The sequence below is a fragment of the Agelaius tricolor genome, unplaced genomic scaffold (assembly GCF_023055355.1).
Source record: "Agelaius tricolor isolate 1412-34295 unplaced genomic scaffold, bAgeTri1.0.p SCAF_89, whole genome shotgun sequence".
Lineage (NCBI taxonomy): Eukaryota > Metazoa > Chordata > Aves > Passeriformes > Icteridae > Agelaius > Agelaius tricolor.
Genome location: NW_027269349.1, coordinates 417,673 through 432,429, shown reverse-complemented (window position 1 = coordinate 432,429; position 14,757 = coordinate 417,673). Strand labels below are relative to the sequence as shown.

At 45.3% G+C, this 14,757-nt stretch overlaps 1 protein-coding gene across 6 annotated transcripts in view; it reads right to left on the bottom strand.

Annotated features, from left to right (window-relative positions):
• The window catches only part of NEDD4L (NEDD4 like E3 ubiquitin protein ligase), an 81,992-nt gene that overhangs the window by 19,706 nt on the left and 47,529 nt on the right, over positions 1 to 14,757 (bottom strand). For all 6 annotated transcript variants that reach the window (XR_011677294.1, XM_071418706.1, XM_071418707.1 and 3 more), the window contains 7 exons: positions 7,206 to 7,256; positions 5,252 to 5,313; positions 5,033 to 5,135; positions 4,642 to 4,805; positions 3,622 to 3,754; positions 2,937 to 3,113; positions 1,779 to 1,853 (listed from right to left, as the gene is read on the bottom strand). Coding sequence is in view for 5 of the 6 variants with exons in the window: in XM_071418706.1 (XP_071274807.1) it covers positions 1,779 to 1,853; positions 2,937 to 3,113; positions 3,622 to 3,754; positions 4,642 to 4,805; positions 5,033 to 5,135; positions 5,252 to 5,313; positions 7,206 to 7,256 (765 nt within the window). In the remaining variant the exon portion in view is untranslated. The remainder of the gene's footprint in view (positions 1 to 1,778; positions 1,854 to 2,936; positions 3,114 to 3,621; positions 3,755 to 4,641; positions 4,806 to 5,032; positions 5,136 to 5,251; positions 5,314 to 7,205; positions 7,257 to 14,757) is intronic.

Genomic DNA, 14,757 nt, shown 5'->3' with positions numbered 1-14,757 from the left:
AAGATGCAAATACAGCTACACGTACAATGATTTGATGTCTCTAGTCACTGCAGCTTCCAGTACCTAAAAGAATTAGCTGTTGTAGCTCTCAGAGCCCATGGCATTTACTTAGTGCACAGCTTTGTCATAATTCAATGTCACATCCATATCCCTAAACCATGCTAGTATTTGAGTACAATTGCAGTGTTTTGAGAAATGTTGAGAAAATTTGGGACAAAAATATGTAAGTTTTCATTCAATAGCTGTACTTCATTCAACACATGGCTGCTTTTTTTAAAGAAAGTTCCTCATTGTACAAGACCTAAATGTTCCCCCATTTCATTTAGAGATAGTGCTTGATAAAGAGTTTTATTACCGTTGGCTCCTCTCCCCCTGTGACAGTTGAAGAACGAGCTCTCCTAGAGGGACCATTCTGCTGCTAAATGATAATTAATGTTACACAGATTTACTGAAGAAGGTCACATGTTACTGTCACATCTTTAGGCATCAGACACATTTGCCAAGAGAGAGCAGTTAGATGGGTAATAGCAAATCTGAAAGTCATTAGTCACTGGTTACCAAGCCAGAATCCCAGAGGAGCGCTGGATTTAGGAAGAACGTGTACTCAGTTGCCAGAAGAGAAATGATCATTAGCTCAGGGAGGATGAGACGTGGTTAAGCTCAGGTAAGGTGATGTTTAAGGCAATGCTCAGTGCTGCTGATTTGAACAGAGCGTCCCTCAAGAAGCAGGAGAAAGGCCCCTCTCTCTCTCTCCCCAGCCCACGCCCAGCCCCTGGCTCCAGCATGCTAAACACAGCAAGAAAGCAGCACAGCAGCCCCTGCTCCCCCTGCAGCCAGGCACAGAGCTGCACTGGGACTGTACCCAGACCCAGGGACATGCTTCAGCTACACTAAATAACTGCTACAGCCAAGAGAAAACCGCTGTGGTTTCTGGAAATGTTCACCCAAGAGCAGCAGAGAGAACAAGCGACACAGACACACCAAACTTCTTGGTATGCACAGGTTTTCTATTTGCACATTCACATGGCACATATTTATAACTTTTAAAAATGAATAAAAAACTCTTGGAAGGAAAGTATAATCTTTTGAAAGATTCTTTTGCATCTGACCAGTTTTATACAAAAGCACACCTTGCACACTCCTATTTGAAGTGGTCTCTGTACCTACTGCTGCGAGGTGGCAGAGAGAACAAACCTGCCACCTCTGCAACCCTTGCACATGGGCTGTAGGAGAGACACCACTTTCTGTCAGCTGGAGCACAGTGTGCATGGTTCTGATAGGAGAGAGAAGCTTTGTTTACAAAACAACTCCGTATCTTTTCCTGTTTGAACAATCTCCTTAAATAAACTTGCAGAAGTTGCCTCCTTTTCACTACAACCAGGCAAAACACTAATCCTTTGGGATTTTAGACAGATTTATATATTGCAAGCAAAATCAACTTATGGGCCACAGAAATATGTCTGCTATCAGAGTCCTGTGGCTGCTCCAGTTCCAGGTAGAGCTGGCTCTCCTGCTCTCTCCTCTCTTGGAGGAGTTTCTCCACTGAGTGCACATAGGAGTGCAGTAACCTAAATTTCCATGGTAAATAACTGAGGAGAGGGTGACTTGCTCAGTCTCCAAACATTTTCCTGTCTCAGGAATATCCTCCTTTTTAAGCTCACATGAATTTGGTTTGGGACAATCAGATGCCCACCTTGGTGCCTGACTAGAGCTGGCCCAAGGCAAGGTGTTCTTCAGAATGAGAGAATCCACCCGAAAAGGAAGGAGCTCTGGCTTACCAGGGATAACTGGGACTGCTCAGCGACTGCGTCTGTCACACTGCAGGACCTCAGTCGTGAGGAAGGTTCTCTTTGCTGCAAGGAAAAAAACAGAAAGATGTCTCCACGTTAGAGTGTCTTAAAACATGATACTGAAGTTTATTCAGAAATTTCAGTAATTACAGGTACTAACCTCAGAGAGGTCAAAATCTTAAAATTAATTGACTTAAAAATTTATGGTATTTCTTAAAAAAAAAAAATCTGTTTCAATCTTCCTCTTTGCTGCTAACTTTTGAATTGGCTATGTCTTTTCCCAAGACACATCCTTCATGACTGTGAACTAGAAACAAACCCCCCCTAAGAAAGCAGACAACATCATGTCTGACACTACACTGTAATTCCTCCGCACCAGTCCAGCTGGGCACTCCAGGGCAGCAGTGTTTGGGAAAACACAGCACTGACACATCTGCAGTAAAACAGTGGGTGCTACTAAAACTGCAGTTCTCAACACAAGCCCAAGTGCCTCTGCATGCAGATCCAGGAGAGCATCAGAGCTGCCACTGGCTGACCAACCTCCAGGTGAAATTCCCATCAGGCAGAGACCAACTGCACTGGCTCTTTGGGAAAAATGCACCTAATCAAGATTCTGGTGGATGAGAACAAGAGTATTTCTTATCTCTTGAACTGCAGAGGTACCTTGAGAGCATCATACTAAGAATAAAAAATAAATAAGAGTATGATGCTGTGTTTAATATTTACAATTATTTTTGTAATCAAAGAGACAAAACATTCCCCCAGTTGTACATGCATTATCCTGATTTTTTAATGGCACCTGACTAATGCATAACACAAATAGACAGACCATTTCTTTGTTTTTCCCTTTCCTTTGGAAATTCCTAGCTTGATACCCTCGACTCTCATCTATTTTGTTTCACTAAAGGTCTAACAGTAGCAGAGTCTGAAGTTAAACTCACACAGAACTCTTGAAATCTGAACAGAGGAATTCTGTTGTCTGAGGCAGTTTGCTTGCTGGTGAAGCTGTTTCTTGGAAGGGAATTTTAACTATATGCTCAGGTTTTCCTGAGCCCAGCAGTCACTCCCCATGCATGAAGTGGTTCAGGTTATGCCAAAGAAATGCACGTTTCTGCACTAGAGCTTTACAGATGACACGTTACGTACAATCAAAGAGCCGAGTTGTTCCCCATTGGAATCAGGAGTGACCTGGAGTCTTCTGCTCAGCTCCTCAGACAGCTCCTGAGGACTGGTCCGGGACACCGGAGATGCAGGAGGAGGTGGCAGTGACAAGCTCAAGGAATCCCCACTGGCACTTGCCTCCTCTGAAATGGTTTCCCAAGGCTAACAAAAGAGAAGAAACTAAGTTCAGGTTTTATACAGACTGAGTCTTCTTTCCCTTTCCCTTCTGTGTGATCATCTCACTGTGCCCAACACACAAACAACAGCCTCTCTCCACCCTAAATCAAGGCACTACAGAAAACAGGGCAGCTACAGCCCTTTTTTACAGGGAAGCTACACTTTCCTTTTTTTTATCATTTATTCCACTGTTGTTTAGAGCAGAATATGAAAGTGTTTCTATCAGTGTATGTAAGATAAGCAATTTGGAATGATAAATGTTTCTCCCAGCATTGACACGGGACTCAGTGCAGCCCATAGGCCAGCAGGCAGCTGCAGCTGCACAGGAGCCTGGCAGTGTGCCTCTGGCTGCACTGTCATTGTGCTGCTGGCATCTTCCCAAGGCAATGTCCACAAACGCCGTGTAAAACCATGACTTTCTGTGCAGCTCACATGTGAGAAGCACAGCAGCTCCAAGTTTAGTCAGCTCCTCAAGCCCAAGGCTTGGGCTTACCTCAGGAATGTCTCCGCTCTCCACAGGCTCTGGCTCCAAATCCTCGCTGATGTGGCGCCGAGAGCGGAAGCGCCTGTGAGCTGCCTCTTGGTTTATCTGTCTGATATTGTTATCTGACTCGGAGCCCACGTCGCTGCAGGGGGGAACCCAGCACAGGAAGGAGAAAAGAACAAGAAAATAACCCAAGTTAAACTCAGCCCCCCATTTTGTCCATTGCCTTCAAAACCTCGGTAATGCTTTCAATTATAAAAATCATTATTCATGCATGCATCAAGCTTCATAATTGGGAGACTGTTTAATCCCTCTGTTGAAAGAAAATAAAACTGGAAGCACTTCACAAATATCACAGAACATGAGGTTGGGAAGGACCTCAGGGGTCATCTGGTTCAACCTCTGCTGGCAGGGAAACCATGGCCTAGACAAGATGACCCAGCACTCTGTGGAGCCCAGCCTTGGACGTGTCCAGTGCAAGGGGGATCCAGCACTTCCCTGGACATGGTTTAGCAGTGGCCTTGGCAGTGCAGGTTAAATACATGATCTCACTATAATTCCTAACACTGTCAGTTATTCACTCTGTAAAATGTAAGCTTGCCACAGCTTTCTAAATCTAATCTTGAGAAGATATTGCCACAGAGCTCTCTGACAGCACATTCTGGGAACGAAGCCTATTCACAGAATAATAACCAGTATCTCCTCAAAGCTAATCTGTTCAATTTCATTAAAACGTAGTAGAGTTGACTTTTTGCCTTACCTCTTCAACAGTCTCTATAAACAAAGTAATTTACTCCTGTTAAATTACTTACTGAAAAATTCCTTCTCTGTCTCCTAATATTCTAAGGTGCTTTGTTAATGCACTGCCTTCCCTGGCATCCCAGAGCTCCTGGAATTTCCCAGGATACTCTGTGTCACTGTGATCTGCTGGGGGCAAGCAAGTCTCTTTCAGGCACAAACAAAGCCCGTTTTCCTTTGTGCCTCGAGCCTCAGCCTGGCTCTCCATCCCGCCCAGCCCCAGCTGCTTACATGAGGCTGGGCCGGTGCCACTGGGTGCTCCTGTTGTTGTGGTTCACATAGTAGGTTCTCCCCAGGTTGTCCACCTTCTCCTCCCAGCCAGGGGGCAGCGGAGGAGGAGGCAGCTCCTCCTGACGAGACGCGGCGTCGCTGGAATCCACCACGTCCCAGCCGTGCTTAGGAAGGAAGGAGAAAGACCTCTGTGGTTACAGTGTGCACCTCATTTCAATGAGAGAAGAGCTAAATCCCCAGCGGTCTGCTGAAGAGGGATTTCCAAAGGTGGCTGGGTGGTGGCTTGGTGCCAAAGAGAACCAACTGCCAACTCTGTTTCCAGGGCTTTATCCTTCAAGTGCAGCTGACTTTACAATTTTTCTTGAATCCTTCCTTGAGGATTCAGACTTACCTCAGAGTCATCCCTCTGATCACTATTTTCTTCCTCTTGGCCACCATTTTTGGGCATATACGCCATCTTCAGTCTCAAGAAACCCTTCACACGAGATTTGTGGCTACAAGACAAGGAGGTACATTGCATTTAAGAACTCTTAAATAATTGCAAATAAAAAAATCATGAAGTAAAAAATGTTTTAAAGTCCTCAAATGTTTTAAAGGTCCTTCCTCTCACCTTCTTGGTCTGAGGAGGAAATCCTTAAATGTGTACGGCCTCTCCATGGTTGGGTCTTCAGTCTGTAAGCAGTGGAAAAAATGGCAAATTAATGGGCTTGCCCACAAGTCCAGCCACACAAAGAACATTCACACATCAGGCTGACAGATTACATCTCTGATTTCCTAATCCTAAGTTACCTAAAGCCTGGAATCTTGAAAACTTTCTATTCCTTGAGAATTTCAGCTTTCTTACCAAGTAAGTCACATCCTTCACATGTGCAAACACACAGCTGCTGTGGGCACAGAACTAGGAATTTCAGATGCCAAGGGAAAAGGATGATGAATCCATACACATGCTTCCCCTGCTGATTGTTTGGGGAGCTTTACTCTAAACTTAAAGCATGAGCTGCGTTACACTTGGCAGCCAAATCCCACACAGCCTCTCCATTCACTGCCTGCCCCAGTGTCCGCTTTCTCTGGGAGCGACACGTTGCCCGTTCTGCTCAGAGACGGCAGATCCGAACAAGCTCACCAGAACACCAAGGCATGCGGGATTCGCACTGCTGCTCAGTGCTCAGCTGGAAGGGACGTGCTCCCAGTGAGGAGCTATATTATTTACCCAAATTCTGTCCACAGTAATTAGCTGGTATTGGAGAAATGAGGACTTCCACAAACAAACCAGCAGGATGAGAAAGCTGATTATTAATTTGTTAATAAATACATCCCAATAGCTCCTACCAAAGTAAGGAAGGATGAGTGCAGATGTACAGTGTGCCCCCACACCTTCCCAACAGGTAACTCTCTCCTTGGAACAAGGCAGAGCAGGCAGGGAAGTGCCTGCAAGGTCACAGCTACTGGAGGAAGGACTGCTCTGAGACACAGCAGCTTTGCCATGGAAAATGTCTGAGGGGGAAAGGACTCTTCCCACTGTCCCACCAGGGCTATTTAGATCATGTCTGTGCACAAGGATACATAAATGGAGATACCCACACAAGCCCAGGCCAAGCAATCCTGCACAGCACAGCTGGGATGACAACAGCTCCCATGAGAAGGGAGCCACACATTTGTCACCACAAGGTGTTCCTGATCCTTCCCTTGTAGCTTTCCACTGTTACAGTTTATAACCCAACACACTCCAGATAACCATAACAGACACATCTAAACAAGCATCACAGCGCAAGCCATTACAGAGCAATTTTTCTCCTACAATAACATCCATCAATAGCAAGAAGTCAAAATCGGACACAAAAAGCCAATTATGCTCAACTGACATAACTGGCATATGTTAAGATTTACATGCACAACATTTAAAAAATATTAACTACATTCAGCCAATGTTAGTCATCCAAAACAGTATATAATATCAGAAATGTTTGTACCAAGGTTAATGCAACCACTGTATATACATACACATATATATTTATTCTTATTTATAAATCTATAAATAGAAGTTGCACTTAATTTAGCATCTAATTTTACAGCCCATGCAGAATCCTGGCTGCTGGGGGGAAACCAGACAACTTTACAGAATTACAGAGCCAGCTTTACACTGAATTCCTCCATTAATTAAGAAACAGAAACAAACATTACCACCTTCAAACCAAACACCTCAAATGTCTATTGACAATAAAATTATTCAAACCCTGTGTCAAATTATTTTCAATTGATTGCTATTGAACTCTTACTGTTGGGAAAGAATTCAATTTCAGCTAAAATAATGAACGGATGACAAAGTTCTGGCAGCCTTTTGGCTTTTCATGCATTTGCTGAAGCAAACCTGCTCTCATGAAGCTTTTTTTTGCACAGAAAGTGCATCTCTTCCATGCACAGCTGATGCATCTCCCTGTCCCTGCATAGGTGAGGCCTGGTTGTCCACAAGAGTTTATTTTAAGCTCTGCTGGGAGCACTTGCTTTAAGAGAAAGGGCAATCAGCTGTACACAGCCCCAGGGGTTTTCAGAGATCTGGAGCTTACCGGGAGGTGACTGAGCGGCACATCCACCTGGCCCAGGAAGTCGTCTCGGGTCTGTCACACAAAAGTAAACTTACATCAGAAAAGCAAAAATAATAAATATCAATCTAGGCACAATGAGACAGAAACAAAGATGGTTGAGTACCATTACTTTAGGAAACACTGGTTTCTACCCCCTTATTGTTGCCCATTATTTGTGGCTGTAATTCATTTATCTTAGCACAGTATTTCTCGTGACACTCCAAACAGGTTTCTGAGCCCACAGCACACGTGGTGGTGGTGCTGACACATTCTGCCTGGGGGAACCACCAAAGCAACCCAGAGCCCCCCAAGCACTGAGGAGCCCTGGGTGGTTTCCTGTTGAAGGGGGACAGGTCCAAGCTTTCCTTCATGGATCACAGTCCTACACCTACCCACGGTGGGAGCAGCTCAGCCAGCAGGGTGAATTCCAGCCTTTGGGGCCCTGCCTCGAGGGACACTTGGGATCACTGGGGCAGGAACTGCCACCATCAAGCAGTTGTGTTCTTCCAAACCCAACCAGGGAACGCAGCTTCTGTTCAGATACTGTTTGTGACACCAGATATCAGCCCCAGTGATTCCCAAATAACCTGCTGCCTATTTATAACCACGCTATGCTCGGAATTCCAGGAAGTGCATGCTGCTGCTGCACAGCCAAGTTTACATATTTCTCATAGCAGAGCATTAAGTTTAATATTAAAATTCATATTTTATATGGTAACCTCATAAGAATTCTGTTTCTACTACAAAGATAGGATGACGTTTCGTGATCCCCACAGAATGGACACATCCTGCTGTGCTGGATGCTACAGAGCAACACAAAAAGCACTAAGGAGACCATGGTTTTTCCAAGTTTAAGTAAAAAACAGGGAGTAGATTTTTCATTACAGAATTTTGACTATTAATCTTCTTCCTAGCAAATACTAGAAAAACCTGGTAGCATGCCCTGTTTTTAGGGAATTAACGTGTTTTCCCCTTAACACTGGCAAATCCCACGTACTCGCCACCTCCTGCTTCAGTACAGTCACTCCAATAACAACTACTCTGAAGAAAATACACACCTATTGCTACATCTCTTCTTGCAGCTTTTAGCTCAAGAAAAATACAACTCATGGATACAGGAGATGTTCAGGTAAGTTAGAAACAGCCTCAAAGAACCTGAACCAACAAAACATGCTTGTTGCTTACAGTGGAACTGGAAACCCCTCAGTCCCAGCCAGCTCTGTAAGCAGAATCACTTCCTCGTCCAATTCTGCATGCATATGGTCACCTTTGCCAGAACTAGGGCTCTTGCAAAACTCAGTCTTTATGTAACAGTTGACTGTACACATCCATCTGTAAGAAAAGGGGGGGAGGCTAGTATATTGATATTAGTATTCAGTATTTTTGTCTGTGAAAAGAATTTTCTCTTGCAAGCCTCCACAGCTCTAAAATTTAGAGCATTCTCACTTTGGGGCTTCCTGCTTCCAGCAAAGGCTCATGAGCCACAGGAATCTTTTCCATTGCCTTCTTTTTCCATTTCTCATTATAATGATGCTGTTTGGGGTTTGCCCTTTTTTTTCTATCTTCTCTATATTCTTCACATATATATTTGTAACTCTGTCACCTATCATATTAGTAGCTAGATTTCCCAGTAGTTTTCCACAGCCTTTCCCTAAGCAGAAAGACAAAACAAATTCCAAAGCTCCAAGCCCCAGGAGGTAAAAGGCCCCAGTGCTCTCTTGGTTCTCCCTGGGAATCAAGGCTGAGAGCAACCCTTCGAGATACATTTTCATGGACAAAGTACAACTAGTGCTGAAGGGGGGGCTCCAGAGAAGGGGCTTAACTGGGGGAAATTGCATCACCACTTTCCTCCTAATTGGTGCTTTTTATTAATTATGCTAATTTCCTAAAACCTATAAAGATGTACTCACCCCTAGGGGGGTAGGCTTTTGTGGACATCTTTCTATAACTGTTCCTGAAGGCTTTCAAATAAAGATTACCTCCTTACTGAAATTATTTCCAGGTTGGGAAAAAAGCAACAATAACAGTGTCTGTTTTGAGAAACTCTCTGTCACTAAAATCCACAGAGCCACCCAAGGCACAGCCTGCTCAGCTGTGTATCACAGTATCACACTGCTAACTCCTGCTCCAGTCTGATCCCCCCAGACAGTGAGTAATCCCTTCTCCACCACAAAGGCACAGGATGCAGATGCTCACCTTGAGTAGGACTTTCCCAATCAGGAGTGACCCCTCAAACGCCATTGCTCCCTCAGTATTGCTCCTGTCCCACCTGGAATGTGGCCTCTGTGTGGGCAGCAGGACAAGCACACGCAGGCAGGGGTGGGGCAGGGCTCAGATGCTTTGTTAGAGTCTCACTGCAAAGCCCAAGTATAGCAAAAGCTATCCCAAAATTTCCTAATTAGCCTTTAACACTCACAGCAATTTTACCAAGTTTCAGCATCCCCCGGTCCCCCCGTTGGGTTGGTTTAGCACATTTGTTGTGGAACAGAAGAAAGTCAGACACTGTCCTATTTTCCAAGGAGCTCTCTTGAAATGAAAGGTAATCACTGCAGTGTTTTGGCAGACATAAACACCCGTCTGCTCAGGAAACCCAAATCTGTCCAACCACCTCGCTCATTCATCCATTGATCCTGTGGGAAAGCAGCACCAGGCTCACACACACCAGCCATGGCAGGTGTTCATTCTGTGCACTGAATTTTCCTGAGTGTGTGAGGGACCCCTCACACCTGCACAGACACTGCAATGAAACCTGGTCACCACTGCATCCCAAGAGCAGCCAAGACCTCAGCTGTCCAGTGAAAGACAATGGAAAGAAACAAGGAAACACTTCATTAAGTGTAATCAGTACTCAGTGACTGAAAAAGCTTCAAAAACCAACACAACTACTTGGAAATTCTAACTTGTGCCAAACACCTCAGAATGTAGAACAACCCCCTGTTCATCTTAGGAGACTGAGGTGACAAAGTGACACTCCCAAGCCAAATGTATGTAAAAATTAGGCTGCAATTTGGTGCCTGTCCAAGCTGCAAGCCAGGAAGAAAAGCCTGGGATAAAACTGTAGTGCCCTAAACACCCTTAGTCTCCAAAGCAGCAGAGAAAGGAAAAGCATCCATTGACAATTCAGTGCAAACCAGAACATTTAGCTGAGCCTCAGGATTGTATACACACACATCAGCTTTACTTGGAACCACACAAAAGTATGAATAAACTTTTGCATTGATGCTCATTTCAATCACTGAAGCTTGTTGATTTCCAGAAGGAAAAGCATCAATAGTTAACAGTTCAGCTGTTAGAGACTTGCTTATTTCAGCTCTGGAGTGAAAGGTAAATATTACCTCAGATGTGCACCCATAAAGTAAAACAGACATTACAGCTGGGTAAGAGCTGAGCACACGAGCAACTACAACAGGCAACTCAACTGCGCTCAGCTTTATTCCAGCCTGAACAGAAATCAGAAGCTGGAAAACAGCAGAGGTACAACAGGTTAGTCAGGACTTTGGCTGAAAGGTCACACAGACAATGTGAAGGATCTGCAGGAGGGGGCAGGTCTCACAGGGACTAAACACTATTAAGCCCCCCAAATGTGTACACAAGCTGACACCCCAAGGAAAGGCTCTCCTGCTGCCATGCAGCACCAGGCCAAGCTGCAATGCTGTGCTTACCTGCTGCTTCCTTAGACCAACTAAATCAGGACAGCTCTCCCAGCTGCCCTGCTCCTGGACTTTTCCTGCCTGTCCTAACCTGGACCAACACACCACGCTGTTACAGCTGGTCACCAACAATGCAGAACAAACTCCTGAAAGTGCCTGAAAATTTCCTAAGGTTGGGAACGATCCCAAAGGGGTTCCCATGGAATGCCCCTGTATGAAAACGTGATCACCTTGGCCTGGGAAGCAGCAAGAGCCACAAACCACAGAGCCATGGCTCACCCCAGCTGAAGCACTGGGCAGAGCCAGTGACGAGCTGTGAACAGAGGAACCCCAGAACCCGTACTGCTGCCAGCTGCCAGCCAGGCTGAGGCTGGGGCACTGTGGGTACAGAACTCTCAGAGTTGCTTTGCTTCCCTGGCCAGACACCAGGCTGGGAAATAACACTCCACCCACCTGCAGTTCCCTTGGCATTTTGAGATGATCAGATCAGGACGTTCCCAGCTTCCTGACCTGAAAATTGTTGCGTACTATTTCTGGGCACTGTTTAAGAGATGCCGTATTCCAACCCAGATATTGCTTAATTTCAGAGCAGGCAGACATGATCCCTACGGTAAATTTAACTGGTTTTTAGTGGCCTTAAAGTCAACCAGAGTTCACACCTTTCTCAGACCACAACCACCCTGTGCCATGCTTCAGCACACAGCTATGTGCCTAAATTATTATCCAGGTGGAAGTCCTGCTGAGGTTCAGAGCCCATCTTCTCTTGACATTTATTCTAAATATATTACAGCCATGTTATTTCCAAACTTTTCGAATCACTGCAGCCCTGGTGGGTAACACGGAGCGTGATGAGAGTGGCTGTGAAGGGTGCTCATGGGAACACCATGTGGAACACCGTGTGGAACGTGTGCCAGCAGGGGTTTGGTGGGAAAGAGGAGAGAGGGACGGGGAGCCCAGCCCCTGGGGACACGGCAGCTGGCTTAAACCTGCTGATCCTGACAGCTAAAGGCCAAAGGCACCGTGCAAGATCGGATAAACCCACTTGGCAAAGCCAAATCCCAGGCTCTCAAGAGGGCGTTCTCACCTCCACTGAGCACTCAGCAGCCACTCTGGTACAACAGAAGTCAAAAATTAAGCACGAATTAAGCCAATTTTCCTGATGTAGTACTTAAAGCCAGCACTTGAGATGTGATTGCCTTTGCTGCCGAGTCCTGGAAAACTGCTCCAGAAGTGGTCCAGACTGTCTGGCTCAGACAGCACCACATTTCCCAGCTCAAATACAAGAGCTGCACACAGCAACAGGAAAAATACAAGAGCAGAAACCACTGCTGCCTTCTCAAAGAGCTACAGGAAATCACCTGTCTCACCTGGAGAGAAAACTCTTCTGAACTGTACTTTTACCAAAGGCTTTAAAAATGAAAAGGACCCCCAAAAACCAGAGAATTTGTGTTCATTAAAGTATTGTTGATTATCAAAAAAACCCCAAAAAACCTAGCAGCAAAACACAATTTTATTAATTGAAACAAAGCACATTTAACTGCTCTTGACTAAAACCTTAAAGTATTAAATTAGCCATCATAGATGTCTCTCTACACCTAAGCCTTATTAACTCTCTGATCTCATTCTCATGAAAAAAGCTACAATGATACTTTTATGATATTCCTCTATCATTTGATTATATCATTACTAAAATTCTTAGCTGGAAAGTTTCAGCAATCTTTCTTTCTTTCTTTCTGAACTGTAATAAAACTCTCTTCACTCATATATACTTTCAGAAATTCTGCCACTTGCCACTGTCACCACTTCTTTCTTAAGCAAAATATTTTCAGCAGCACTTCCCAAGCATAACTAAAATTCTACCTTTCATTTGCTAATAATGGCAACTGACTATACTTTTGCAGTGGATCTCTGCAATCTGGCTCTGATATTTTCACTGATATTCTTAATCAAGAATATTGCACTGTAACCACAGAAAAAAAACCCTAACTGATGTGTGTGGGGGTGGTTTTCCTACTCCAAATCTGTAAGTGCAGGTAGAACAAACAACACGGGTGGCTTATTTCTTCAAAAATGATCTGTTATTCTTTCCCACCAGAGTAAACAAACACTGACTTTTCCCCCAGGCAGCTCAATACAGCAGTGTCAGATTGCACTTTCCCTGGTGCCTTCCCTCTCAACTTTCATTTTACGGCCCAATTACTGCCCTGGGGTGTCAGTGCCAAGCCTGGAGCACAGGGGAGGACGAGGAGCTACACGAGGCTCCCAGGGTCACACACACTCCTCGCTCTCCAGCCTGGGACACCACAGAGCCAGGGAACACGCAGGCTGCTCCCGGGAGCCAAACCTGAGCTGAGATGAAGGGATTATGTTCTGAGCTGCAGTTGCCCAGATGAGGCAGTGGTGCTCCAGAATCAGCACAGCCAAGAGACAAATGTCTCCTTCCTGGCACACATGGTCAACCACAACTGGATCAGTTAAACGGATTAAGCAAATCGCAAGCCATAAGCGCCAATTATTTAAATCCTGAATTATTTGTCTTGCACTGCCGCTGCTTATTTAAACATAACAAAAACCCAAAAACCACCAGGCACCTCTGCCAAGATCTGCTATACTCCTGAAACCCAGTAACAGCCAAGAAAACTGCGGACAATTTTTGGGAAAACAGAACTAGTTGAGCCTTACTCTGTTCATGACAGGAAAATGGCTTCCTACTGAGCTGCCCACTGTAATTAAAGGGTGACACACAGGAGGGCTGCAAACAGGAGCTGCTCCTGCTCTCAGCTACCAAAGGCTCTCTACCTGCGATGGACAGAGCAAATGCCTGCTGCTATTATCATGGCTACATTACCAAGAGCCTCTGGAAACATGGGAATCCATTCCTCCTTAGACACTTAAAACAGGCCTGAGCTGTGAGAGGATGTGGAAAATGTACAAATGTGCTAGAACAGCCTCTGTCCTGTGTTCTGTAAGAAATGAAGGCATTACCGAAAAAAACCTCTCAGAACAAAAATTAAACAATCTTCTTATGAAGCTTCATCATAACTCCCCAAGAAAGAACAGTGAGGCACAGCAATGGAATGGGCTCAAATTCCCAGTGCAATAGTCAGTAAGCACCACTAACTTCTAAACATTCTGCACAATAATCTGCTCTGTGGAGTAACAGAAAAACCTGCCCTCTGCAATCCATGTAACTGCAGCCTGCGATGCCCAACCAGCCCTCCCAGAGCTGCGGCATGGGCAGGAGCACAGAGGAGCACAGGACCCTGCTGACGTGGCCAGAGCAGCTCATGTCTCTGATGCCACCCGTGAGCAGGTGCCACCTTGGCAGCTCATGCTCAGAGCTCTGCCCAGCAAAGCCAACCTTCCCCTGCCCACACCACGCACACTCTGCCACGGCAGGAGAAGGGCACTGTGCCAAAAACACTTTTCCAAAGAACTCTGGCTGAAACTCTTTGCTCAGAGCCCTCAAGCCACCTTCCTTCCGGAGTTTCAGAGCCAGAAAATCATGGAAGTATTTCTCATACCACGTTTGGGAAATGTTGCTCTTCAAAAGAGCAAAGAAAGGTGTTTTATGAAGCAGCAGCAAAGTACATAGAGTACGTGCAGAGCTGTGGCACACCATGTGTAACACAAACACCTGCATGCCTTTGATAGCTGAGGATTCAAAAGGTACAGAATTTCAAAAACAATGGCTTTCCAGCTGAGAAACTGTAGAGGTGAGGTCAGCTTGGTAAAGCCAGCAAGTGAAACAAAGGCAAGAGGAGGATTGTTTTACAGCAGGAGGATTGTTCCAAGGAAGGGGGGCTGTGGCTTTCCAAAGCACCAACAGCTGCCTTTTACTGCTTGGAACTTGCAGAGGGCCCCCCAATGCTCTGGTGGCACTG